At 36.3% G+C, this 24,239-nt stretch overlaps 5 protein-coding genes across 5 annotated transcripts; 2 read left to right on the top strand and 3 right to left on the bottom strand.

Annotated features, from left to right (window-relative positions):
• Nucleotides 1-11,434: 11,434 nt before the first annotated feature.
• On the top strand, nucleotides 11,435-13,020 carry HO173_006819 (uncharacterized protein; the record flags this gene model as incomplete). Its single annotated transcript, XM_037308725.1, has 5 exons — nucleotides 11,435-11,504; nucleotides 11,555-11,707; nucleotides 11,799-12,284; nucleotides 12,430-12,760; nucleotides 12,927-13,020. The coding sequence occupies 5 exons, from the start codon at nucleotides 11,435-11,437 to the stop codon at nucleotides 13,018-13,020; spliced, it is 1,134 nt and encodes a 377-aa protein (XP_037164270.1).
• A 474-nt stretch (nucleotides 13,021-13,494) lies between these two features.
• HO173_006818 (uncharacterized protein) lies at nucleotides 13,495-14,421 on the bottom strand (the record flags this gene model as incomplete). The annotated part of the gene is made up of 1 exon (XM_037308724.1): nucleotides 13,495-14,421. One exon carries the CDS (start codon nucleotides 14,419-14,421, stop codon nucleotides 13,495-13,497), a length of 927 nt encoding a protein of 308 aa, XP_037164269.1.
• Nucleotides 14,422-15,604: 1,183 nt separating this feature from the next.
• Nucleotides 15,605-18,722, top strand: HO173_006817 (uncharacterized protein; the record flags this gene model as incomplete). Its single annotated transcript, XM_037308723.1, has 11 exons — nucleotides 15,605-15,686; nucleotides 15,734-15,751; nucleotides 15,801-15,896; nucleotides 16,044-16,081; nucleotides 16,133-16,231; nucleotides 16,283-16,357; nucleotides 16,403-16,481; nucleotides 16,532-16,800; nucleotides 16,853-17,109; nucleotides 17,254-17,641; nucleotides 17,694-18,722. The coding sequence occupies 11 exons, from the start codon at nucleotides 15,605-15,607 to the stop codon at nucleotides 18,720-18,722; spliced, it is 2,430 nt and encodes an 809-aa protein (XP_037164268.1).
• Nucleotides 18,723-19,182: 460 nt separating this feature from the next.
• HO173_006816 (uncharacterized protein) lies at nucleotides 19,183-22,099 on the bottom strand (the record flags this gene model as incomplete). The annotated part of the gene is made up of 8 exons (XM_037308722.1): nucleotides 19,183-19,263; nucleotides 19,323-19,502; nucleotides 19,559-19,618; nucleotides 19,682-21,358; nucleotides 21,413-21,790; nucleotides 21,844-21,870; nucleotides 21,929-22,015; nucleotides 22,079-22,099. 8 exons carry the CDS (start codon nucleotides 22,097-22,099, stop codon nucleotides 19,183-19,185), a joined length of 2,511 nt encoding a protein of 836 aa, XP_037164267.1.
• Nucleotides 22,100-22,639: 540 nt separating this feature from the next.
• HO173_006815 (uncharacterized protein) lies at nucleotides 22,640-24,035 on the bottom strand (the record flags this gene model as incomplete). The annotated part of the gene is made up of 3 exons (XM_037308721.1): nucleotides 22,640-23,197; nucleotides 23,258-23,644; nucleotides 23,946-24,035. The coding sequence occupies 3 exons, from the start codon at nucleotides 24,033-24,035 to the stop codon at nucleotides 22,640-22,642; spliced, it is 1,035 nt and encodes a 344-aa protein (XP_037164266.1).
• Between the last annotated feature and the right edge of the window lie 204 nt (nucleotides 24,036-24,239).

The raw sequence follows: 24,239 nt of genomic DNA, 5'->3' as shown, positions 1-24,239 counted from the left end.
GAGAAAGATCTACTGCGACGATCATAGCCAATTGGGCCTCTGCAGGAGGAATATCGGACGATACATATTTGGACGAATTGAAACCGTCCGATGTCTTGCTCTGACAGCTATTTCATTATTCGAAAAATTTCATTGCGGCAGAAGATAATGTGGGATTCACACCACTAATTGGCATGTTATCTCCATTTCTTTCCGGTATTTCGATACTCTTTCTCTGTTTTTTGTGGGCAATTATTACGAATCAATTCTCCACACTCGATATACCTTCCTAATTAGGCCTTAGCGCGCCTCTCTTCGCATATATATATTTATATATAGGTTAAAAACGTATAGTAAGCGATTAGAGTTCGATTTAACTTAGGGCTAGGGCTAAAATTCGATTTGACTTAGAAAAATTCAACTCTATGAATTTAATTCATGGGCCTTTACTTGTATTATATAAAAATTTATAACGCTATCGTTAAAGATAAAGATAAGTTTCGAGAAATTACTCTTAGTAAATACTCTATATAAGACGAGATACTTTATTATAAAGATTATTTATAAATATTTAATAATATATATATCGATATTATTTAAGAGATCTACGATTAATTATTCTATAATTATTTCGAGATAATATATATTTATAAACTATTTAAAAGAAAATATTATTAGCGAGATATAAGAATTATTATAACTATCTACGTTAAGAATTACTATATCTATTAAAGAATTAAAACGTCTTATAATTAAAAGTATAATTTATTATAATCTTTATTAATTTTATAAAAACGATAATAAGATATATTAATTAACTTCGTTATAGGCTTACTTATATTTAATAATTATAACGCTATTTAAATAGCGATTAATTAACTTATTAAGAAACGTTACTATATAGTTTATTTCGATATTAATAAAAATATTATCGCTAAAAAGATAGTTAACTTACTATTTAAGAAAGTATTCTATTTATACGATCTATTAATCTTAATAATATTAGATTAAAGCCCTTAATTTATAGCTATTATATAGAATTTTTTTTATAAAAAACTAGATATTATAGCTAAGCTATTAATAGTCTTTTATTTTAAAATCGATAGATAGATTAAACGAGCGAATTAGAATATAGAACGTTATCTTCGAATATATTATAACTATATATAGAATGACTAGATAAGATAATTATTTATTATCGAGTTTATCGATAATAATATTATTTTATTAATTATTAATATCTTACCTTTCCTCGCGAATAAGGGGTTTTATTCTCGAATGACTTTTAGCTCGAATACTATCGACTATAAGATTATATATAAGCGTCTTAATACTACTTAAGCGGAGGATATCACGAATTATATAAAATAAGTTTTTAAGTATATTTAAAGTAACGTCGATCGCGTTTAGAAGGCTATAATTATATAAGTTAATAAGTATCGATAAAAGATTACTTTTTAAATAGGCGATAAGGTCTTTTTAAGTAGTAAGAATATTATCTTCGATTACTCTTTTCGTAAATTAAACTATAAGAGACTTAATTTATTTAAGATTATAGGCCTTATAAGAATTTTATATTATCTAAAACTTTCATTAAGTATAAAAATCTACGATATCTTCTACTTTAATCTCTTAAATCTCGTAATAAATAATCTCTTATTAAGATAGATAAACTCTTTATTAAAGTATATTACTAATTTACTATTAACGATCGAATCGAATAAATTATTAAAGAAATATTTAATTTTAAATTAATCTATAGTCGTCTTAAGTATAAAGTTAAATAGAAAGATCTTAATAATAACCTCGTTTAATATAATACGAATAGCGATAAATTCGAAAATTATTAGAATTTAATAGACGACTTCTATAAGCGATATTTTAAAGAGCCTTATTGGAAAGCTTGCTTTCTCCTAGCTCAAGAATAAAATCACTTCTGTGCCAAGCCTCGCTGTAAGACTATTCTGAGAAACTCTTATCTTATTAGGAAGTAACTAAGGATTTAGTAGATCTTAACTAAGAACATCAATTTCTTCTCTGATTTTCTCCCTGCCGACTTTCTGACTTTTATCCTCGACCCTCGCTCTCTTACTAAGAACATCAATTTCTTCTCTAATCTTCTTTAATCCTCTCTTAAATATTATTTCGTATTTCTAAGATATCTTAATTAATTCTTAACTTTAGCCTCGTATCCTCTATAGCTCGACGTACTATAAATCGATATTAAAAGAATTATCAAAAACAAAATACCGAGCGCGCTCTCTTACAGTTACACTCTTAAAATCAGCTACGATCTTAGAGAAAAGCTTAAAGTCGATGGCAACGTCGATTACCTTCATGCGATATCGCATTATAATCTTAACCTCAGCCTACGATATCTTAAAATCTTCCCTAAACTACTCTCGAAGGCATTAATTCTCTATATATTATCGAGATATAAATAAATATCTTTAAGTCTAATACTTCAGACCTCGATATCAAACGCCCTATATTCGATATTTACAATATATATTTACAGAAAAATCTTCTAGTAGATTTCTTTATAGAATCTTAATTATCTTATATTTAACTTATAAATCTTCACTTTCTCAGTCTACTTAGTAATAGTATATTAATTTTTTCTACTAAATTTCTTTATAAACTTAATAATAGTAATATCTAACTTATGAATTTACTATATAGTAAGTACTACTATAATAATAATAGTAATATGAGTTACTACATAGAAGCATTATATAATTACTTACTACGTACTATACGTCCTCGAGCGTACTAGTAATCTCTACTATACTAGAAGATTTCAGTTAGATTCTTTAATTCTTAATCCGCTTTCGCTATATTCCTTTCTACGTAAGAATTTTAATTCTTTAATATAAGAACCTCGCTTCTTTCGAATTATTCTATTTTATAAGAATTCTAATTCTTTAATATAAGAATCTCGCTTCTTCTCTTACTACGTTATAAGAATCTCAAGAGATTCTTAAATTCTTTAGCACTATAAGAATCTCGAATCTCGATTCTTTAGAATAAAAAATTAGAATAAAAAGCTATTATTAAGCTAGCTTCGTTATTAATAAAAGATCTTATTAGTATTAACTATTAAATTTATAAGTTTCTTATAGTAATAGATTAAGCTTATTATTATAAGATTTTCGAGTTTATTAAATACTCTATCGACTATATTATTTAGAATTATAATTATTAGTTAAAATAGATATTAAAATCATCGAGATACTTAAGAATATTATTAATTAAATTCTCTACTTTCTTATATAGCTAATTTATAAATTAATCTATCTTTTTAAAAAGTAGTTAGAGCTTTTAATAATTAAATATATAACTTTCGAAGTAAATTTAAACTTATTTAATACTTTAGAAATCGTAATTTACTCTTTATAGATTTTATATCTTATATCTTATTAATAAATACTTCTTTAGATTTATCTAATATAAGCTTAAATTCTATTAAAGATATTAATTAAACTATTAAAATAATCTTAATAGAGAAGATAATTTATAAAGATTTAATCGATTTAATTATAATAGAAGATTAATTATAATAAAATACTAGTTTCTTATAACTATAATAAATAGCGTTATAAGAATTACTACGTAGTATTTCTAGTTAATTAAATTTATAAGAATCGTCTAATAAGTTAAAATCTCTCGAAGCTATTATAATAGAGAACGTTTTTAATTATATATATTAAAATTCTAATAATCTTAATTTCTTCGATTCTAGCTATGATAATAAAGTAAGTCTATTAATATTAAATTACTAATCGAGTATATTAATAAGAAAACGTATTTTTAAGATATATATCTATTTGTAAAACGAGCTAAGAATCTCGTTATTATTAAGAGTATTAATCTAGTTTAAAAAAACTTATAAATAAATTTATATAAAATAATATTAAAATAGTAGATAATAGAAATTTCTACTATCGAGAAATATATTATTAAGTTTAATAATAGTATTAAGAAATAAGCTATTTTATTAATTATTAGATTTAAGAAATCTACTATAATAGCGATTAACGCTATACTTCGCGAGCGTTATATTATATATAATATAATTTCTTATTATAAATTATATAAGTATATTTAGAAGATTTTAAAATTAATTAAGAATATAAATATAATACTTATTAAGAATTAACTTAATATTATTTATAATAGTATTAATCTTAAACTTCGATATAATATTAAGAAATCTAAGGATATTACGACTATAAATTTATTTCTTATAATTCTTAATAATTATAAGTATAAATAATAGGCTTATATTAATAAGTATAAAAAGAATTTAAGTTTAAAAAGTATAACTTCTAAATCTTTCTTTTAGATAAATTAATAATCTTATTTCTTACGAAAGTAGATTTATAGAATAATATAATTAATATAATAATTTATTTAATTATAAAGATTAATCGAGCTTTATTTAATTAAGTCTTCGATTTAATTATTAAATAGAGTATTAATCTTTATATTAATCTAAGCTATAGCCTCGATATTCTTTTTATTAAAATTTTTAAACTTATTAATTATAGTAATCTCGCTATTTAAATTATTTAAGTAGATTAATATAATTAAATTAACGCTTAAATAAAAATTAGCTAAAAGTTTTCTTATAACGTCTTTAAATTATCGAGTTTATAAATAAATTAGATTTTTAATCTTAAGAATAATAGTAATCTTATTCTTTTTAGCTCGCTTTTAATAGTATAAATAGATTATTATATTCTATTAAGTCTTAATATAATCTAGAAAATTACTTTTAACTCTAATAATAGAGAGCTTATTAAGTATTCGAAGATATTATAAATAAGAACTTTAATAATAAATATAAGAAGTTTATAGGATCTTATTAGTATTATACTATAAAAGAATATTCTTTAAATAATACTTTTTAAAAAGCTTTATTCTCTAAATATAAATCTTATAATAATAACGACTATAATAATATATAGAATATATATTTTATAAATAAGAAAGTTAATTATATATATAGTAAATATAAAGCTTATTTTTTTTAAGAAATAAACTTTTTAAGTATTTACGATTAGACTATTAGAAGATTATAAAAGTAAAATCTTCTAACGCTACTATCGAAAAGATTCTTAAATTTAAAGAATTTAAAGTAAATCTCGATAAGTTTAAAGTACTTATAATTAATAATACTTATATAAAAATAATTATTAAATTTATTATTAAGTTAAATTATAATACTAAATTTAAATATAACTTTAGAAGTTAAAAGTATATTATTATAAAGATTAGATATACTTTAAATTCTAATATTAAAAAAAGCGAAGTTTTATCTAACTTCGACTACGAAGTAATTCTAAGAGATTATACTTACTTATAAAAGTATATTTTTAATCTTAAAATTAAGAAGATAATATTTTTTATATTAATTTAAGAAGTAGATAATAAGATTATTAATATAGTCGAGTATATTAGTATTATAATCTACGTTAATAATATTATTAATAAATCTTAGAAAATAAGAATAATCTATTTTATAATAAAGATATATATTATAAATAATCTTAAAGTTAATATTCTTATTAATATAAATATTATAACGCTATAAGAAATAATTATAAATCTAAATACTTAAAGCGTTAGATTAGAAAAGTGCTAGAAATTAAAGATATTAATCGATATAGTAATAAAAACTTAGTCTTATTTTAAGCGTATTATTTATATTAAGATTATAATTATTATAGTATCGAGTATAATTATAGAAGTATCTATCGCGTATAACGATACTATTTTCTCGAAGATAGAGATTTCTTATTTAAGCTAGAATATACTTAAGACTTTAGATTTATAAATAAGATTTTCGCTTATATTATTAATTATATAATATTAATAATATAGATATATAATATTATAATAATATCTATTCGTCTATTACGTAAAGTAAAATTAAAAGTACTTTATAAATATAAATAAGATAATATCTTTCTAATAATATCCGCTAACGCGTATCTTATTATCGAAAATATAAAGTTATAGAAGAGAAATCTTACGAAGGAAATTATATTAGCTATCGCTACGTTTATTAAGCTAATTTAAAAATCTATATTTTACTCTACTTTAATATCTATAATTTCTATTATCGTAGTAAAATCTATTTATATTTAAATTAATTTAAATCTTAAATATATAATATTTAATAATATTATCGTCTATAGTACTTTAAAAATTATTTTATAAATTATTTTAATAGTAGAGAAATTCTCGAAGATCTAATAGAATTAAGATATTATTATAAATATTTCGAAGAAGAATAAATATTTATTTCTCTAAAGTCGAATATTATAGTTAAGTCTTCGCGAGTATATTCTATTAATTAGAAAGATAAGAATATTATTAATAAAACTTTTAATAAAATATATAATTAAGATAAGATAAAGTAGTTTAGCTAGTTTATATTTTAATAATTACTCTATCTTTATAATATAAAGATAAATATCTAATAATAATAAAAAGGATTATATTTTCGTTAATATTAGAGATCTTAATAAGATTATAAAATCTAATTCTTATTTATTATCTTTATAATTAAATATTACTTTCGCTATAATAGAATTCTTATATATTTCTATAATAAATAATAATAATTATAATTTTTAATTTCTTATAATATAAAGATAGATATAAGCTTATAATAATATCTTATTAAGAGTAAGAGTAATATAATATTACTCTTATAAAATATAAAGAATTATTCTTTTATATATAACGCTAGATAAATAAGATTCTTTATTTACTTTAAGACTTTATTAGAGTATATATAAATAATATAATTATATTCTCGAAAATACTATTATAATATCTCGAGTATTTATAATAAATATTTATTCTTTTTCGATAGCGTTATATTAGTCTTAATTTTAAGAAATTATTTCTAGATTATTTCTCGATAACTTTATTAGAATAGCGAGTCGATTTTTTAAAACTTTCTACTTCTAAAAAAAAGCTAATAACTATTACCTCGCTACGCTTTTTAAAATTAATATAAAAACTTAAATATTTCTTAAACTTATAGAATAATTATAATTATTTATATTACGCTATATTTAGCGTATTAATTTATTATAATAGCGTAAAATAAAGCTTATAAAAGTTATTTCTAAGAAAGTTAAAGATTATATTCGAAAATAATATTCTAGCTTTTTTTATTATAAATCTATAGAAATCGAAATTAAGACTTTCTAGAATCTTTAAAAAGTCTTTTTTAGCTCGACTTTTCTAATTTACTTCGATTTTAATTATCGACTTTATATCGATCTAAATACTTTTAAAAAATAAGAATTCGCTATTATAATCTATTACGTAATTAAGAATCTAGAAAATTAAGAATTTTTTCTATAAATAGATATATAGCTAATTATATTTCTTAATAAGATATTAAATTAAATTAAGTAGAATTATTAATTTATAAAATTAAAAGTTGCTAGTATAGTATAAGTAATTAAGAAAGTATATTATATAATTAAATCTATTAGAAAGATATTAATAGTTATTTTTATAAATTACTTAACTACGATATCGATCTTACGCTAGATTAATCTTATTACTTTAAATATTAATAAACTAAATTTACGTCTAATATATATCTTCTAATATCTTTTAATATTTAATCTTTTTATTCGCTATAAGATTAATAAGGCGAATATTATATCTAATACTCTTTCGCGCTTATAAGAATTTACTTTTATAATAAAGAATAATCTTAAAGTATTAGAAGTCTTATATAAATAAGTAGTAAAAGTTAAGATTATCGTATTTTTCTCGTATTTAGTTTCTTAAGAACTATTAGTTAGCTATTATATTATCTTAATAAAAATATCTACTAACTTTAAGATATAGCTTTTTAAAGAATACTTTAAGAATAAGTAATAGAGTAAGATTCTTAAGATAGTTTATAAAGTAGTTAAGAAAGCTACTACTACTTTAGATTAATCTAAAGAAATCTTATTATTAATATATAATCTTATTATAAAATTAGACGAGACTTTATAATAAATTTAAGAATCTACTATTATATCGAAGTATACTTCGAAATCTAACGATCTAAATAATCGTTAATTCGGCCTTCGCTTTAAGCTATAAGATAGAATAATTTATTATATAAACTTTAATAATAAATATAAAAGACTATATATATTAAATATATTAGAAAAGAAAATTTTCGAGTTAATATATAATTGCTAGCATTATAACGAATTTTATAGAACTTATAATTAAATCGTTAATTCTATCTATATAAGATATCTAGTAAAATATCTATAAACTTATATAGATTACTATCTAAAATATAAGCTTAATTAGATTAAGCGCTATAAATCTTATAAAAATATAATTTCTATTAATAGGCCAGGAATCCTATTTTATATTATTATTATAAATTTTATAATCGCGCTTTTAATAACCGCTAATAAATATAATTATCTACTTATCGTTATAAATAAGTTTTTTAAGCGTACTTTAATTATATTAGAGAAAACGACCTATATTACTATCGAGTAGGCTGATTTTTTACTTATTATCTTAATTTAATATAAATAAAATATTTTATTAATTATAATTAGTAATAGAGATTTTAAATTTATATTAGAATTCTAATAAATTATCTTTAAGAAACTAAGAGTAAAAATTCTTACTTTTATAGTTTATTACTCTTAAATTAATAAATAATTTAAGCGTATAAATTAAATTATAGAAATCGCGTTTCGCTACTTTATTATAGCTAATTCTAAAATTAATTAAACGTTTATACTTTTATATCTTATAAATAATTTAAATAATTTTAAGAATTAATTTATAGATGTATTATCGAACTAGATTCTTTATAAATTTAATATTTGTAATATTTTTAGAATATTAATTAAATTATTATAAGAAGATTTTAGTCGTTTATAATAAATAAAATAAGAGTAAATAGAGAATTATATAGCGTTTACTAATATTATAATTAAAATATACTACGATAGTATATATAAAGCTCTTAATATATTTAAAGATAGTATAATCTTTCTACGCTTATATTATAAATATAAGATCTCTAATTTAAATAATTATAAATTTTATAATTAGCGAATTAGTTCCTTTAAGATTCTTAATAAAGTCGAAAAGCTTACTTATTATCTTAAGCTTTCTTTACTAATAAGAATTTACTTAATTATTTTAATAGTATAATTAAAATCTACTAATTATAAGAATTCTTATATATATATTTATATTATTACTATTTTTAAAGTCGAGAAAGATAATATTATTACGAATATCTACGAGATCGAGACTCTAATTACTCTATTAGAGAAGTAGAAATCTAGAGATAAAATTTAATACTTAGTTAAGTGAAAGAATTATAAAAATAAATATAATATATAATACGATATTAATAATCTTAAAGATACTATAAAATTAATCGAATAATATAAGATAATAATTTAGGCTAGGCTACGACTTAGAAGATTAAATCAATAATATATCAGGATAGGAGTATAGCATGGAAAGTCTTGATTCCCGTCTGTACTTCCTGCGATTGAATTGATTAAGGAAATGACCGGCTTTCTTAACATTCTTGGGAAGGATCAGGAAGTCCGTGCTAAAGCAATGACTTTCTTCGAAGCAATGACTTTCTTTGAAGAAGGGACTTACTTCCGGCACCGACGGCGTTGCTTTCCTTTTCTACAATTCTTAACATTCTTTTTTTTAAAGAAAAAACTTACTTGAAGGCACCGAGGGCGTTGCTTTCTTTCTTGTTTTTAATAGCGGTATCTGTTATGAATATGGCAGAAACGGAGAGATAGGAGATGGCGCTATAATAGCGCCTTGGCAGATACTACTTTCTAGCAGATTTCTTTATAGAATCTCAATTATCTTATACTTAACTCATGAATCTACTACAGTGGTAGTAATTGATTTTCTACTATTATATTTTTTTTTAAAAAATTTTTTTTTTATTTTTTTTATAAATTTTTTTAAATTTTTTTTTTTTTAAAAAAAAATTTTTTTTTTTTTTTTTTTTTTTTTTTTTTTTTTTAAAAATTTAAATTTTTTTTTTTTTTTTTTTTTTAAAAAAATTTTTTTTTTTTTTTTTTTTTTTTGTAACCCCTTTTTATAAAAAAAATTTAAAAAATTTTTTAAAGCTATATTAGTATATATATAGACTACGTTATCGCTATTATAAAATATAATCGATATTAGTTAAGTAATATATTATAGAGAAGATTATATTAAAGTTACTTAATATTAGATTAGAGTTTTAGCGTCTATAACTTAATTTAATTTAAGAGTTCTTAATTAATTACGTCGTATTATTTTATCGATATCTTATTCGCTTAAATATAAATTCGAAAATTATTATTATTTACACCTACGCTTATAGATATAATTTTCGCTATATTATATTAATTTTCTTTTAGCTAGACTCTTTATATATATCTATATCTCGACTAGCGACGTCGCTATAATATAAATATAAAAAGCTATTATTATTCTTAATATCTCTTACGAAGAAAGATATAATACTAGAGTTTTCGAATACGATTATTTCTTTACTACTTTTATTATTTTTTCAGACGTTAAGCGTATATATATACTTATTTTTCTATCTTTTTACTTATTAATTATGAGATATAATTTAACGAAGAGAGAGAATAGTATTATAAGCGTATTCTTAATATATCTCTTAATCTTATAACTAGCGAGCCTTAACGAAGATATTCTCTATTATATTATATCTTCTTTTCATCTATATAATTCGATATCTTAGTTATCTTATTTAATATATCTATATTAATATTATATCTATATCGATTCTAATACTTCTAATTTAGAGATCTTCTAAGCGAAAAATCTTCTAAGATTTAAAAATACTTCTAGATCTCTATAAAATAAGATTTTATTTTATACTATAGCTACTTATACCCTATACCTTATTAATATGAGTCGAAATATTCTCCGCCCATAATAATACTAAGACTCTTCGAAGAGGATTAGTAAAACTCCTCTATCGATTTTAAAGTAAGAAACCCCTCGAGTAACCCTCTAAGTGCTCTCTAAAATACTCTTCTCGAGTATCTTCGAAAGTATACCCTCGAATAATCTCTTTAATCCCCTTACATACCCCATAAAGAATCCTCTAACTTAAAGAAATCTCTTTAAATATTTTTTCAAAGTCGCGGGAAGAAAAAAAAAATTAAAGAAAAAAAATTGGTTTTGGTTTTGTCGTAGTGTCAGCCCTCGTCCGCCGTAATTAGGCGCACACAGCCGCCCATACCCATACGGCCCGTCCTCGTCCCGGGCCTATCTCCAAGCTAGCTTGACCTTCAGAAGTTCAGGCCTTGACTTTGAGGTAGTCTTACCGTGAGTGAAGCCCGTGGTACCCGTTTAGGAATTTTGATGCTACCGAATATGGAATGTTGATAAGTAGATGACAAAGTTTGGAGGCATGTATGAACCTCGAAACGCGGTCATAGTGAGCTTAGAAGATCTCAAGCACTGTCAGTTGATCGAATCTCCAACTTAAGCAAACATCTGATTCATCTCCCAGCTTCTGTGCCGTTCCACATCTTGGAAGAAGCGTTTGGCCCCTCTTCTCTAGGTATCTTAATTGTTAAGGACCTGCCTCAACGGTTTTCCCGCCTTCGTCATAAGGTCCTCTCGTACGCGTCGTATCTCGCTAATCTACCCACGGGAGAGCTAGGTATATATTCTCTATGCTGTAGAGACCAGTCACCTGTTTCATTCAACTTCCTGAAATTCGAAAGCAATGTACTTCTGCTCATTCTCGTCAGATGCTCTTTCCCGCCCTTCAGCAAAGTATCTTAGCGGATGGAGTCATGGCAAAGAGGCCCTCAAAAGCGGTTCGTACGATACACTGAAAGGGTCATACTATGTCAACTGCGCTTTCTTTCAAGGAGAGGGCGTCACGGTACCCTCCTCGGTCGACTTCCCAGAGTTCACAGCACCCAATGTCTGGCCAGCTGAGACTTCCCTGCCAGGCTTCCAAGTCGCCTTTGAGGAGCTCTGCACCTTGATAATCGACACTGCCGTGTTAGTCGCCCGGACATGTGACCAGTATGCTGTAGCCCACATCGAAGATTATGAGCCTGGATATCTAGAACAGGTTGTGAAAAGCTCCATGATAACGAAGGCCCGCTTGTTGCACTATTTCCCCCCAGCAGCCTCTTCCCAATCCCTTCAGGCTACAAACATCAGCCCGTGTCCCCCGGCCTCTACAGCACGAGACCATGATTCCTGGTGCGCAACTCACATCGATCGTAAGTTATCTTCTCTGATGTATTTTCTCCTGATTGGCACTGTATTTGGGCTGCAACACTTGTTTCGGGAGTAAACCACACCGGAACATGGCTTTCAACCCAAGTCTAGTCCCAGGAAAGACGCCCTGAAGCTGATGCTATCAAGACGGCTGCCTGACCGGCTTAACGTCTGCCATTTATGTCGACGAGGCAGCACATCCTCCTCAGATTTCCATGTCTGATCGAACCAAGCCTTCGTCTACGGTACCGGCTTTACCTTTTCTTCCGTCGGCTCCAGACCCAGACGCGGGCCTTTACATACACGCACGCGATTCCACTGTCACCAAAATCTCCATCCCTCCGGACTGCTTAGCCTTCCAGACAGGCGAAGCATTACAGATTATCACAGGGGGCAAATTCAGGGCCGTACCTCATTTTGTGCGTGCTGGAGGAGCCGTGAAGGATGGAACTAGAGTGGCAAGGAACACCTTAGCCGTGTAAGCACCCGTTCAGAGTGATGTGCTCACTTTTTATATCTTCTTTTGAGTCTAAATACATATTGCGGGAGCGAAAAGTCGACTGTTGCGTTCTAAAGCCCCTCCAACATGTCCTGTAACTCCAAACTTGTGTTGAACTGGTAATACTGACAACGAAATGGTGAAGATTCACGCAACCCGGGTTAGATGAAGTGGTGGACAGAGCCAAAGGGACCACTTTCGGGGAGTTTTCCAGGGAAGTGACGAGACGATTCGGTTAGACAGACAGATGTTAAGCCTAAGTGATCGACCCTCTCACCACTCACTTGTAGCCCATAACTAGAACAAGGATATTGATTTGAAGTCTTACAATGTTTCTTGTAGGCATTTTTGCGTTACGTGTCTCCTGTTCGGCATTTCACTTCGAGAAAAGGTTTTGCTCAATGTGAAATCGCTTCGCCTCTATCAAAATTACAGTATTTTTTTACCCTTCTAAACTGATAATTGGGGCCCATATATGCTTCAACAGGACCCTATGCAGCGCGTGTCATGCATGCCAGGTAGCTAAGAGAATGAAAAAGCCGCACTTGTGCAGATGTAGAGAACGCCCGGCATGCCTCTTGCCCGTCCATGACCACGAGTGAAGCCAAAACGCCATCCGCTCATGATCCATTCGTGAAACCGTAGAGATGCAGAATCCAAACCGAGTAGACTATATGTACTATTAGAAATTCAGGTGTTCTGTGCTCCCTCCCTTACAATGCGGCACCCGTGGGGCGTACAGCCGGCGGGATTGCCACGGCTGTAGCTATAGCGGAATTTGCTTCGACCTGGGGAAAGTACTGCGGTGGTGGCGGCAGGCGGGCTTGCAAGGTTGTAGAATCTTCACTGAGGTATTCTGGGATCTCTCGCCCCCAGTATACCGAAGTCTGGGACGGAGCTGCCGGCGTCAACGTTGGGTTGAGCATATGGGAAAATTCAGGAAGGTCGCCCCTCTCCGCTGCTTCCTTAAGCCATTGCTCCCAGTCCGCGTCAATGATTGCCTCTTCACCCCTTGCTCGTGCCTCGGTAGCAACAAGGAGCCTCTGGTTGAGATCCACACCAACGCTTCGCTGCAGCTCGTCCTCGCTCTCTTCCCCACTCTCTTCATCAGAAAGCTCGTCGCCTTCATCTGAGTCTCTCATCTCCTCATCTTCACCCTCAGATTCTACGTCGTTGTCCGAAATTTCTCCGGGCTCTGTCTCTAGTCTTTCCCCAGTCCAGATTGGGGCCACTGTGACAGTGGTCCTCTTGTGCCTGAGATCATGAACACCGTTCCAGGTAGTGTCCTTTATTTTGACCCTATTGTTGGCCTCATATGTCTCCCTAGCCCACCGTGTACCCTCCCAGTTACACAGTCTATGTATTTCGTAATGGGTCAGCCTCAACTCATCAAAGACTCTGAAAAGTTTTCGGTGGGACGGAAATCGGTTGAGACGCAGACGATGAGCGGGTTTAGCATAGTCTAGACCGGGATATTGGGCTTCGAGGCAATCGAAAGGCCCGTAGAAACAGACGGTTTCCGCACGGACTTCTTGAATGAGACTGCGTCTGATGTGGGTCTGCCAATCACTGGAATCGATGTCCTTCCTCTGCGGGAACAGTCGTGACATGACGAGCTCTTCAGTCCTTGGTTTCTTCATGATGGGCTAGGGCGTGAGGATGGAAAACCTTCGACTTGGATGATGGCAATAATACCTCCACGTCTTTCTATGTTAGTCTACGGTAAGGTCTAGGTACCCGACCAATAGTGGTCAGATGGGCAAAGAGACCGTTGGATAATGGAGGAGGGAGGAGTCGCAACGCTTGCCAGGGTCCAAGAGTGAGGACTTGTAAAGATGTCCAAGCGAAGTCGGGATTTCTGGTTTTGAGGTGGATGCTAGCAGGATCTGGGGGGGGGATGTGACAAGTATATCACATGTGCACCGGATGGGATCCACTGGGCAGCAGCATTCGAATTAGAGTCATGTACTTGTGGTGTCCTGCGGCGACTTTAGAGGGAGGCCCGGAAATATGTGCAAGGAATGAGGACGAATGAGTGATGATTAGACGTCAGATTATGCGGTGAACTAAGGCGAATGCATGATGCTAACGTTATATCGGGGTGTGTACGGACCATACGACTGGCTATACAGTCTCACCGCATGTAATTCGAAAAGGTGTGGTTCCAGGTGCCTCTATATGTAAGATTGTACCTAGATGTATCCGAAGTGTGTAGTTTTGCGGCCCTCTGGCGCCTTCCTAATATTATCACTGGGTCCCCTCAGTCAAAAGCCAAAATTGTCTCGCTTGCAGATCAGGGCGCCTCTGAACTTCTCTTTGGCTTGATTTCTCTCACTATCCGAGCCCACTAATGCAACAATCCCCCCGAACCCACTTGCACCCATAGAGGACAGTAGTGCTACTTAGAGACTACGAGTACTCGAGGAAAATGTGCATGTCAGTCCTGCCACGAGACCATAAGTCCTTAAATCGGTAGTAAGTGGTAAGTACTTTACCGAGTCAAAGGTTCTACTACTACGTAAGGTACCATTCGCAAGGACACTATTTGTTCCTTTCCTTACCGCAATACATGGCTCCCAGTCATCCAAACACTCTACTTCAAATAGCTCTAAAGTGTGTCGTAGACTTCAAAGACCGCCTGGCAAATACACCCATGCTTGATACAGACATTCACTACTGTCTAACACGTCCCTTGTTCTGGGTTCCGAATTTCCTTTCCCTCATCAATTCAACCATGTTAGATCTGCGCCGCACACCTGCTCGCGTCCTGAAATAACCTAATCAGGTCATGAGCGAGGCAAAACTATTGCTTGGAAGCTTTGCATGCTGGCAAGTGGCCAAAGACTTAAGGAGGGCACCGGCCGCAAGAGTGTCAGGATGTCTACATTCAAGGGAGTCGTAGAGGGTATGCATCCCATCATGTCTTATGCACACGGGCTCACAGACCTCCAGAGTTTCCTGGAATTCGAAGTTCGTCTCCTTAAAGGCTATCACACCTGCGTCACTGACCTGGTACAAGTTGACTACTTTCGAAAAGTTCATGGGAGGGACAATCCGCTCGCATGCTTTCTCAGTCATGTACACAGCGACCATCTCCAAGGTCTGGAGTCTCTCCGTACGTGCATTTTGTATTGATGCCTTTCTACTTGTTACCAAGCTCTGAGTCTCAACATCCGTTTGGGGAGAAGAAGGTCCCTTCAAGGTCCTTTTCGATTCAGTATCTGGCCCTGTAGCAGCAACACTTACTCCGAAATCTGCGCAGGCTCTCCGTTCATCTACTGTTCCCCAACCACTCGAGAGGTATGTATTGCGTCTTGGAGTTCCATCAATTAAGCCCTGACAAATGCGCAGCTCCTGCTCCGTCTTGAAAAGTACCCGCATCGCATGAATTTTCACCTCGGTATTTTGGAGTTAAGGAAACAGCAATACAAGCATCTTAGTAAATTACTTGTAAGTTTTCCTCGCTGTCAATCAACGCAAGAAGCTTACATGTGTGTTCAGAAGACAATAGCCTTGAACACTCCAACAGAGGTTGAGCTAAAGCCGGGGAAGTCTCTGAGAGTCACATTGCTAGATGTAAATTTCTCGTGCCTGTAGAAGAATTGTGCTGATAAGATGTAGGCAAACCACTGTGCCGGCGCCGTCATGTTCCTTATCGAAAACGACACCAAGGCAATTCTTTACACCGGTGACATTCGATGTAAGCTCCACGTCGTGATGGTATAGTACGCCTTGACACATTTAGTCTAGCCGAGCCTTGGTGGGTTAATTCTTTGGTCCGAAACCCTGTCATCCTTCCATACACCCATGGCCTTAAGCGTTTAGACAAGATCTACCTGGACACGACTTTCGCTTCCAAGAAACACCACTGCCGAAGGTTCCCATCGAAAGCAGATGGACTAAAAGAGCTGCTCGAGAAGGTCTCCAAGTACCCAATCGACACTGTCTTTCACTTCCATGCCTGGACCTTCGGCTACGAGGACGTTTGGATTGCTCTATCAAGTGCCTTGCGATCTCGGGTTTGGCTCTTTCTTGATGGTTTGACAAGGATGAGAGCTTACACAACGCTAGATTCACGTAGATGAATACAAGTATTCTTTGTACGAGTCTCTAGGTACTACTGCCAAAAACAAGAACCTTTGCCACGAAGGCTCTGCACTATATGGCTTTGAGTGTGGTAACAAATTCCAAGACGGGTGCTTGACGCACAAAAGTAATGTTCGCTTGCACAGTTGCCAGCACGACATGGGCTGCAGCAAATTGGAGGCGTCCAACATTGTCTTCATTCGACCGATTATTTCGCGCTCTGTTGAAGGGCTTGTCCTACCGTAAGTTCGCTTTTTGTAGTGTTTCGTTCCCAGTTCGTCCAAGCGTTTGAGTCACAAGAAAAGACTCGAGGGTCTGTAACTCCACCGATAGTTGATTCCTCGATCTCGTCTCGAAGAAGAAATGCTGACTCTGAAATCTTGAAGTGAGATCGACGCTGGAGGAGGCGGTGGGGACCTCAATCAAGTGCACGAGCTTGAGCTCAACGATGCCACTGCTGTAGGAGCCTTGATCGAGTTGTGCACAAAAGAAATTCTAGACCAGAAAACCCGATCAAATACCATCGATCTCATAATCAAGGCGAAGAATACTCAGAAGATGGTCGTCTCATTGGATACTCTTGATTTCAACGGCAACCTTGAGACGATGCCACTAGCAGAGCTTTCAAAGCTTCTCGCTAAGCTTGTTGCTGTTGAAGACGGCGCAACCAGCCTGATTGACGAAAGAGTTGAAACTCCAAGCAGGGGCGTGGGTAGGGGTAGAGCAAAGACGCTGCAAACATCCTCTGTGAGGCAAGAACTTCCAAGAAGTATTGTCAGTGTTGTCAAGACTTTGGACAAGTACATACGATAACTTACTTACGTAGGAATTCCCATACTCAAGGCACTCTTCGTATGAAGAGCTCTGCGATCTTGTAAAGGCATTTGAGCCCGCTGATGTCTATCCATGCACCATTAACGAAGATTATATGGACTTGGACGTAAGTGTGAAGGATCTTTTTGGCCACCTATGCTTCGGTTCTACGTTCGCTCATGACGAAGAGATGAAAATGCTTGCCAGCCAGCGGGAAACTCTCGAAAAACGTAGGAACGATCGTGACTCGCAGACTATGACATCTTCTAGAGAGGGAAGCGTCGATCATCGAAATACAAGTCCAGTGAGCCTGCTCAGATCCGCATCAGATCCCGAATCTCACACCCTTGACGATCTGGAGCGCGTGCCAAAGCGCCCGTGTACTAGCCCAGCGTTCCCAGGAAACCACCCAGGCGAGCTTGACACGAGGAGTCTACCGATCGAAGTGTTGTCTCCGAAACGAAAGCTACCCGAGTTCGGGCAATCTTTCAGAGGATATCTCAGACAAAGCAAGAGAGAGAAGATTTTACTGACTCCTAAGTCCACTGATCCACCGTCCAGTCATGCTGGCGATTATACGAGCTCGTCACGGACCGCTATATATGGCCACCAAGAGTCTTCTGCAGCATCCCACTTGAAAATTGATCCGAACGCAGACACCCTTCGAAACAGGCGTTTGGCCAATCGTCCAGTAGATGTGCGTCATGGGACACAAGCTGAGCCGATCGAGCTATCCGACGGTGATCCTTCCAGCCAGGGCAACGAAGCGGGCGACTTTCTGCTAGAGAAGATGCCTGAGCCAGACGATATGCCAAACGCCCTCAATGAAAGCCAACTAGATCCCGAAACGCAGGTCACGCTGTCGGATGCCGCTTTTGAATCTCAGTCATCGCATGACTCGAACCCAGACATCAAAGCAATGAAGTTGCAACAGAGGAAGGAAGCGTACAAAGCAGCGAAAGAGCCCAGAGGTATCTGGGGAATTGATCAAGGGCTTATCTCCTCAAACGCTCATCACGGGGAAGAAGAGGTTGAGCTCTGACGGAGGATTGTTGACTGTAGGCATGGCAATCGATGAACCGAGAAGTTTAAGCAGAACCCTTTCGGTCCGAGACGCTGATGTTCTCCGAGGTACTTTGTTGACGGAAGTGGGTGATTCAGAAGCACAGTTCGCGGAGCATTGTCCGCATTCATCACTTGACGTTACAAGAGGGGTATCAAATAGAGGCAGTTGTTCCATGTTTGAGACAAATCTCTGAAGGCGGGCACTTTTTACTGGCTTATGTAGGTAGATGTTGCAACCTCAACGACGAAAGCTGGCAATACCAGATATGGCTTCATTAGCGTTGAGCAAGGATAAACTCATATTTTATTATACTGGTCAACGCTTCCTATACATATTTCAGTTATACCCCAGCAAGCGAAGCATGCTGCCCTCGTCTTGCAAGCGTGCAAATCTCAACGCTCTGTGGATCCCCCTTATACCTGCATACTTGATGCTCTCAATAGACATAGTACGTCTGCGCCAACGGCAATTCTGTGGCAGGGTCCGCTTTACATGCCACTCCATCTGCTTCGACGACCTAGATTTACAACCCTTCGCATCAGCGCGTGCGTCATCCAAGGTAACGAGATTGCTCACGTATGTTTCAGGGTCCACCTTCATCTTTGGCATATAATCGTTGAACTTCATATCCTTCTTGCCAATGTTCCTGCAATTCTTTACAATCTCAATCCGTTTGCGCAATTTGTAAGTCTGAACGGTCCCAGTATCGACAGAGGCTTTGGATACAAAAGTTATCGATGTTTGGGGAACGAAGGTCTGCCATGGAGAACATAAGTACTAGGGCGGAAAGAATGCCATACGTGGCGACTTACGGCAAACATTGGACGCATTACAATAGGTTCAACGGTGGGGATGGATGCGTTGGGATCTCCCTAAAGGTGCATCTGCATCAGTACGGTGAGTGCATACACGCCCAACGAACGAAAGGAACCCACCATTTGCATGTGGGATATCATGCCACTTTTGATGACCATTGTGGGCTTCGTCCCAAAGTTGGCCGGATTCCAGAGAACAAGATCTGCTAACTTGCCGATTTCGACACTTCCAATCATGTGGCCCATACCTTGGGTGATTGCGGGATTGATCGTATATTTGCTAATATACCTCTTGACTCTGAAATTATCTGCTCCTGTACCCTCGTCTTCTTTCAGGGTGCCTCTCTGTAATTTGTTCTTGTGTGCAGTGTTCCAGGTCCGTAGTATGACTTCCCCACAACGACCCATTGCTTGCGAGTCGGAGGACATCATACTGATAGCGCCGAGGTCGTGCAAAACGTCTTCGGCAGCAATTGTCTCTGCACGGATACGTGATTCCGCGAAAGCGACATCTTCAGGGATGTTCTTAGATAGATGGTGACACACCATTAGCATATCCAGATGCTCATCCAGAGTGTTGCGAGTATAAGGCCGGGTAGGATTAGTGCTGCTAGGAAGAACATTGCCATGTTCTACAACGGAGATGATGTCAGGTGCATGCCCTCCTCCTGCGCCTTCAGTGTGGTAGGTGTGAATTGTTCGATTTTTGAAAGCTTTGATCGTTTGCTCGACAAACCCTGACTCATTAAGCGTGTCCGTATGGATCAGGCATTGCACGTCATGCTCATCACAAACACTGAGACATGTGTCAATTGCGGCTGGAGTCGTACCCCAGTCTTCATGCAGCTTCAGACCTGCGGCTCCTGCAATGCACTGCTCCTGCAAGGCTCGAGGACTGCTATCGTTGCCTTTGCCTGTAATCCCAAAATTGATGGGAAGCTCATCACAGGCTTGAAGCATCTGGCGCAAATGAGTTTTCCCGGGTGTACAGGTTGTTGCATTGGTACCTGTACTTGGGCCCGTGCCTCCTCCAAGCATGGTTGTGATGCCCGAAGCCACAGCCTCGTGTGCCTGTTGAGGGCATATGAAGTGGATATGGGAGTCCATACCACCAGCTGTAATTATCTTGCCCTCACCTGCGATGACATCCGTGCAGGAACCTACTATCATGGCCGGGTCAACACCATCCATGACGTCCGGATTGCCTGCTTTGCCGATGCCAACGATGACCCCGTTCTTGATGCCAATGTCGGCCTTGACAATTCCACTCCAGTCCACGATGAGAGCATTCGAGATGACAGTATCCAACGACTCAACGTCTGAACGGCCACTAGCCTGACCCATACCCTCTCGCAATGTCTTTCCTCCACCAAAACTGCATTCGTCGCCGTACACAGTATAGTCTTTCTCGACCTTAATCCACAAGCTTGTCAAACCGAGTCGCACAGTATCGCCAACGGTTGGCCCAAACATTCCGTTGTATCCCTCGCGGCTCATTGTGGAAGGTTCGATGTGAGCGCTATCCCCTGCGGGTTGTGGTGTATGTGCAAATTCTCCCTCCTGTAGCCTTTTCAAAATCTCATCTGCGCGAGAAAGGTCGACAGGGCCAGAAGCTATTCCATTGCCGCCCCTAATGATCTTCTTGCCTCCGATCTCAACGCAAGTGACTGTCTTTGTGTCTCCCGGCTCAAACCGAACGGACGTTCCCGCAGCAATATCGAGGAAGTAGCCATAGGCCTTGAGGCGGTCAAATTCTAGTTGGGGATTTGCTTCAATCAAATGATAGTGAGAACCGACCTAGGTCCACGTTCAGCAAGTGAAGAGGTCTACCGCGAGCAACAGTATACGTACTTGTATCGGGCGGTCTCCCTTGCTGACCACCTTCAGTGTCATCCTTTTCCTGCCCCCTTTCAGTGTAATTCTGCCCTCCTTGACTGGTACAACAATCCCAGGCGTTCTCTCAGTATCATATTCCTGAGGATCTGGTACTGGGAAGAGGTGCGTTGGTGGGATGGGGAGAAAACTGCCGTATAAGGCCTTTTCCAAATCGCCATCATCAGAACTTATGGGATGATGAACGGTCACGAGATATGTGCCACTGTGGAATGTGCCCTCGACCATGAGCTCGGCAAGAGAGGAAATAACAGATGGGAGGACATGACGCCTCCCAAGCATTGTTTTGCCGATTGACATGAGATCTGCCACAGAGTGGTTGCCATCACGGATGAGCTGCGTGCTCAACTTATTAGCAGTGTCTGTAAGTACATGTGAAAAGGAGGTACCTCTTGCAGATTACTAGCAATCAAAGCCTAGTACTTAGACGGTTAGATATAGAAAGAAGATGATGGGTTGCCTGGCTAAGCATACGGTAGCCTCTGCATGGTTCAGTTGGACTCCGCGAGCAAGTCTACGCTGAGCCAGCAAGCCCAATTGAGAGGTGACGAGCTTATCGAGCTGTGGAGAGAGGGTATCAGCGTCACGCTAAGGTAGGATATGCACAGTGGGAGGAGGAACTACCTCCTTTGGTACGAGATGCATGATTATATTAGTGCGGTAATTGGAAAGGTCGGATCTGGGCACCCTTCACTGTCATGCTTTGACGATCGCGACAAAATTTGCGCTTTCAAGCAATTTGCAAAAAGTACTTGTACTTCAGTAGTACTCGACGTGAATGTTAGGAAAGGTGGGGAGGTGGGGTTGACTGCAGGGAGAGCCGCGGGGTAGTGGAAACCGACACCATCTAGAAGTGGTTGCGGCCTCTCTGTTGTGCCTGTCAAAATCATTAACGATGGTGGTAGATTTTGATCGATCGTATCGCTCGACATGCAACGTCCTGCTTCCATGTGCGATTCAATTCTTTGATTTAGAAGCACGATCGCCAGCAAGCCATTGAGAACAAGAGACCAGTAAACACCCTTTCCTCACCGCATGAACATGCCTCGCTTCGCTATACCCCTATTCGACAGGATACTTTTGGCTCTCAGCACATTAATTACATCTTCAGCCCACAAGATACTCAAGAATCCTGGAAGATTCCTCAATCCTAAGGCATGTGTTGACATTGACCGACAATGGCGCTCATGTCTCGGCTGGTTCGCTCTTGCGCTTCCTCCCCTTCTTCTTCTGTTGCTTCTGCTGGCTATCTTGGCCTGTCAGCTTGGACGGTGAGCTCGCTGGCTCGGCAACAACCTCCTTCTTCGAATCCGTCATATCTCCGGTACCTTTCGTCTCCTTCTTCTTCGAAGCTTTCTTCTTCTTCTCCAGCGACGTCTTCTCGGGAGATTGTGAGGTCGGCTCTGCGACTGCTGGCTCAGGTGCCTTTGCCGGGGTCTGTTTCGCCGATGGTGGCTTCTTTTCGACCGAATTCTTAGCAGTCTTCTTCCGCTTGGGAGAGGGAGCTTTGACTGGCTCTGGAGAGTCTTCGTCAGATGTAGTAGATGAGTCACTTTCATCTTCCTCGTCGATGTGGCCAGGGTCGAGATCGGCCGGCGCAAGTATCTTGCCATCCTTCTTCGTGGTTTCGTAAAGCTTTTTTGCTTCGGCGTCACTAATCTCTGGGATTGGTTTGCCTGCTTTGTACGCATCGGTTTGCGCCCGATAACGCGCAAAATTGACCGCATATCTATATTGCCATTCCTTTGAACAAAAGTCAGCCTAATCATTGCCTCGACATTAATCAGAGACGGCCCAGCTTACACTTTTGTCCTTGTCGGTCATCTCTCGCCATCTCCGTCCTCCCTCGTCTTGAACCTCTTTAGCTGTGTGGCCTGACCCCATCTCGGTCGCAAGGGCTGGGCGGGCAGTCTGCAAGTACAAGAAGAACGGAGTAAGAGCACGCTTGGGCGCATTCTTGTCATGTGGAGCTCTCTTCCTCTTCTTGCCCTCTGGGGGTGCTTCGGTTGTTGGGGCAGGCGTAGGGCCACGGCCACCGAAGAGGCCGTTCTCTCCACTCAGAGGATTGGATATGTTCAGCTGCTCAAGAGATGAAGCATTGCCTCTGCCAATGACTGTGTCCGTGTGCGCGATGTACGCGCGTGAGAGATCCGAGACAGCCGACTGGAGCGTGGCTAAACCAGTGACCACCTTAGGCGCGATTGTCAGCTGACCTTGCTCCGGGTTCATCGCGCCGCACATGATGTTGTGAACAAGCATGTATGCTATGTCGCAAACATTTTGGCAAGGCAGGGTAAGGAGATGAACGGCTTGTAGTGCATCGTCGCGTTGATCGTGGGTCATATAGAGCTGATGTGGAAGAATTGTAGACATTATGATGTGGTGGGTGTGGGTGGTGGCTCGGTGGTTGTGGTCAGACGCGGTGAGGTTGTGAAGTGGAAAAGCGAGTCGCGACAAACCCACAGATGTGAAGGAAACGAGTGAAGCTTACCGAGTTCCTGGTGCGGACAAAATCCTCGACACTGATCTGCAGACTTCCAGAGTCCTTTGGTTTCTCTTCCGCCTTTTTGGGACGCGCCATGATGAGTGTTTTGGATAAGTGATATAGGGTAAACAAACGTAGGTGTGGGTGGAGGGTTTCGGCGGAGATGATGTTTTTGAAGGAAACTTTGGGGGGCAAGTGCCCTTAAGAGGGACCTCGTTATTAGCCGGGAGCCCAAGACCGAGCCCTAGCAACGCCTTATCTACCCTATCGCAGGGCGTCCTGGCTACTCACTCCCAACTA

This window comes from Letharia columbiana (assembly GCF_014066305.1).
Source record: "Letharia columbiana isolate WasteWater2 chromosome Unknown Sc0000021_s0, whole genome shotgun sequence".
Lineage (NCBI taxonomy): Eukaryota > Fungi > Ascomycota > Lecanoromycetes > Lecanorales > Parmeliaceae > Letharia > Letharia columbiana.
This window is presented reverse-complemented; position numbering and strand designations above follow the sequence as displayed.